This window comes from Pistacia vera, unplaced genomic scaffold, assembly GCF_008641045.1.
Source record: "Pistacia vera cultivar Batoury unplaced genomic scaffold, PisVer_v2 Contig51, whole genome shotgun sequence".
Classification (NCBI taxonomy): domain Eukaryota; kingdom Viridiplantae; phylum Streptophyta; class Magnoliopsida; order Sapindales; family Anacardiaceae; genus Pistacia; species Pistacia vera.
This window is the reverse complement of record NW_022196346.1, coordinates 1053137-1054999: the sequence shown is the minus strand read 5'-3', so window position 1 is coordinate 1054999 and position 1863 is coordinate 1053137. Positions and strand designations below refer to the sequence as shown.

Here is a 1863-nt window from a genome sequence, read left to right as displayed (position 1 = left end):
GAATGGTAGAACCATGACGAGGGTATCAAGTGTTTCAAATCTTGATAGTGAGAACCCTATGAGCACATATGGTGGCCATTCTAGAAACGTCCGTAGCCCTAGTATTTTTTTGAAGTAAGGGCACAAATAATACGGTAAGGCTATCATAGTGTTGAACGACCCTGTCGAAAGGCAGTCACTGATCTCACATGTCAAGGTTGTTTGGTGACAACCTGGTGCAACACATGGGTGCTTGCTATAGGCGATTACACAACAGCAAGTTCACTAGACTGACCTACCAGAGGATTCCATATGGATGGTAACCCCAGTGTCTATGGAACAAATCCTCTAACGAATGGTGGTGCATGTGATCCTTAGACTTGAGATCACCAGAGCGCCTTGTGCACCGATTGGTGTAGTTTGACACTAGCCTAACGCAGTTCTTTTCAGAGCTGTCAATACGGTGGTGATTGGCTGCATCAANACGAAAGAAAAATAAAAGTACACTAGCACTCAGCCAAATATCAACAAAACAATGACATAAAAGCAAGAAAACAATTTCCAAGCAAGCCAACCAATGAGATAGGCAACAATCACATACACTGCAGAGGATGTGTTTGAATCTTCAGATATTCCTCCTGTGGAGTCAAACGAATTATCTCAGTTGAATTGAGCAGTGTATGATCAAGGTTGAGTACCAAGTAAAGCTTTTTATTTCGTGATAAATTTTTCATGTCCTCGATTTGCAATCCAACGACATCATCGTTTCCCAGCCTTAGACCCTACAATTACAATTGTTTCCCACACATTATCACTACAAGAGCAAATTACAAATATACTGCTAGTATAGTATCAACAAACCAAAAAAAAAAAAAAAAAAAAGATCCTTATGTATAACAACCTTAGTATATACCCCCAATGGCACACCCAAATCCTTTTCCAACCTCCGCCCACAAACACAACACATCCCTCCGAAAGATCCTTCGTCTCTAAATACATGCCTCTTCAACACATTCATTGGTTCCCATGAGTGGAACTTTTTTGGCCTTTTCTTTGCTTCACCGTCCAACAACTCATCCAGGACTGCGACAAAGTCATCAGTGTCAGTCTCAGTGCTGGACAAGTTTGGAGCTAAATCCTTCATATTTTCAGCCGTCTGAAATCACAACATTCTTTTTAATAAATATATATAAAAAAATAAAAAAAACAAAAAACTCTTTAAAGGATAAAATATACAATACCAAGCAATTGATAAATGATACAAACATAGCAATAATCTATTGAAAAGACAAACCCTGTATGACCTTAATCAATCAAGCCTCTCCATATCCATAACTCTTAAGCAACTGTTAATCATACTCCTCTCAGATCAGCCTCACGGGAACCTAACACCAGAAGACTACTTTCAGAACTATACTACGATATTGAAAATTTCGATCAAGTCCCAAAATTCCTAATAATAAACCAAAATCCTCGACACGATTAGTTCCAAATGCTTTTAAAGAACACATTTCAACCAATTTCCAAAAAATATAAATGTGTATTAAATTAGAACTTCTAACTAAGTATTAAAAAAAAAAGTCATATACGCAAAAAATCTCAAATCTCCTTCATAACGAGACATATGATTATCACTATAAATAAGAAACAGACTTCCAACTGTGGTGATTAATACTGTAATAGAAGAATGTATAATTTTCAATATAGAATTTGAAATATATAGAATATTCTTATTCAATTCTGTATACTATACAATCTATGATAATAGAATAGATTCATAAAGTGTAGATTCATAAAATTAGTTNGTTGTAATTAATATTGACATAATAGAAGTAAGTGGATCAATAAAGTAACCGAACTCAAAAGAAAATTCATTATTTATGG

General features: G+C 35.5%; 1 protein-coding gene across 1 annotated transcript; it reads right to left on the bottom strand.

The window, feature by feature from the left end:
- Positions 1-513: 513 nt before the first annotated feature.
- LOC116106174 (RNA polymerase II C-terminal domain phosphatase-like 4) lies at positions 514-1321 on the bottom strand. The gene is made up of 3 exons (XM_031392512.1): positions 1284-1321; positions 881-1135; positions 514-761 (listed from the first exon to the last, which is right to left on the bottom strand). Exons 2-3 carry the CDS (start codon positions 1121-1123, stop codon positions 573-575), a joined length of 432 nt encoding a protein of 143 aa, XP_031248372.1. The 5' UTR covers positions 1124-1135; positions 1284-1321; the 3' UTR covers positions 514-572.
- Between the last annotated feature and the right edge of the window lie 542 nt (positions 1322-1863).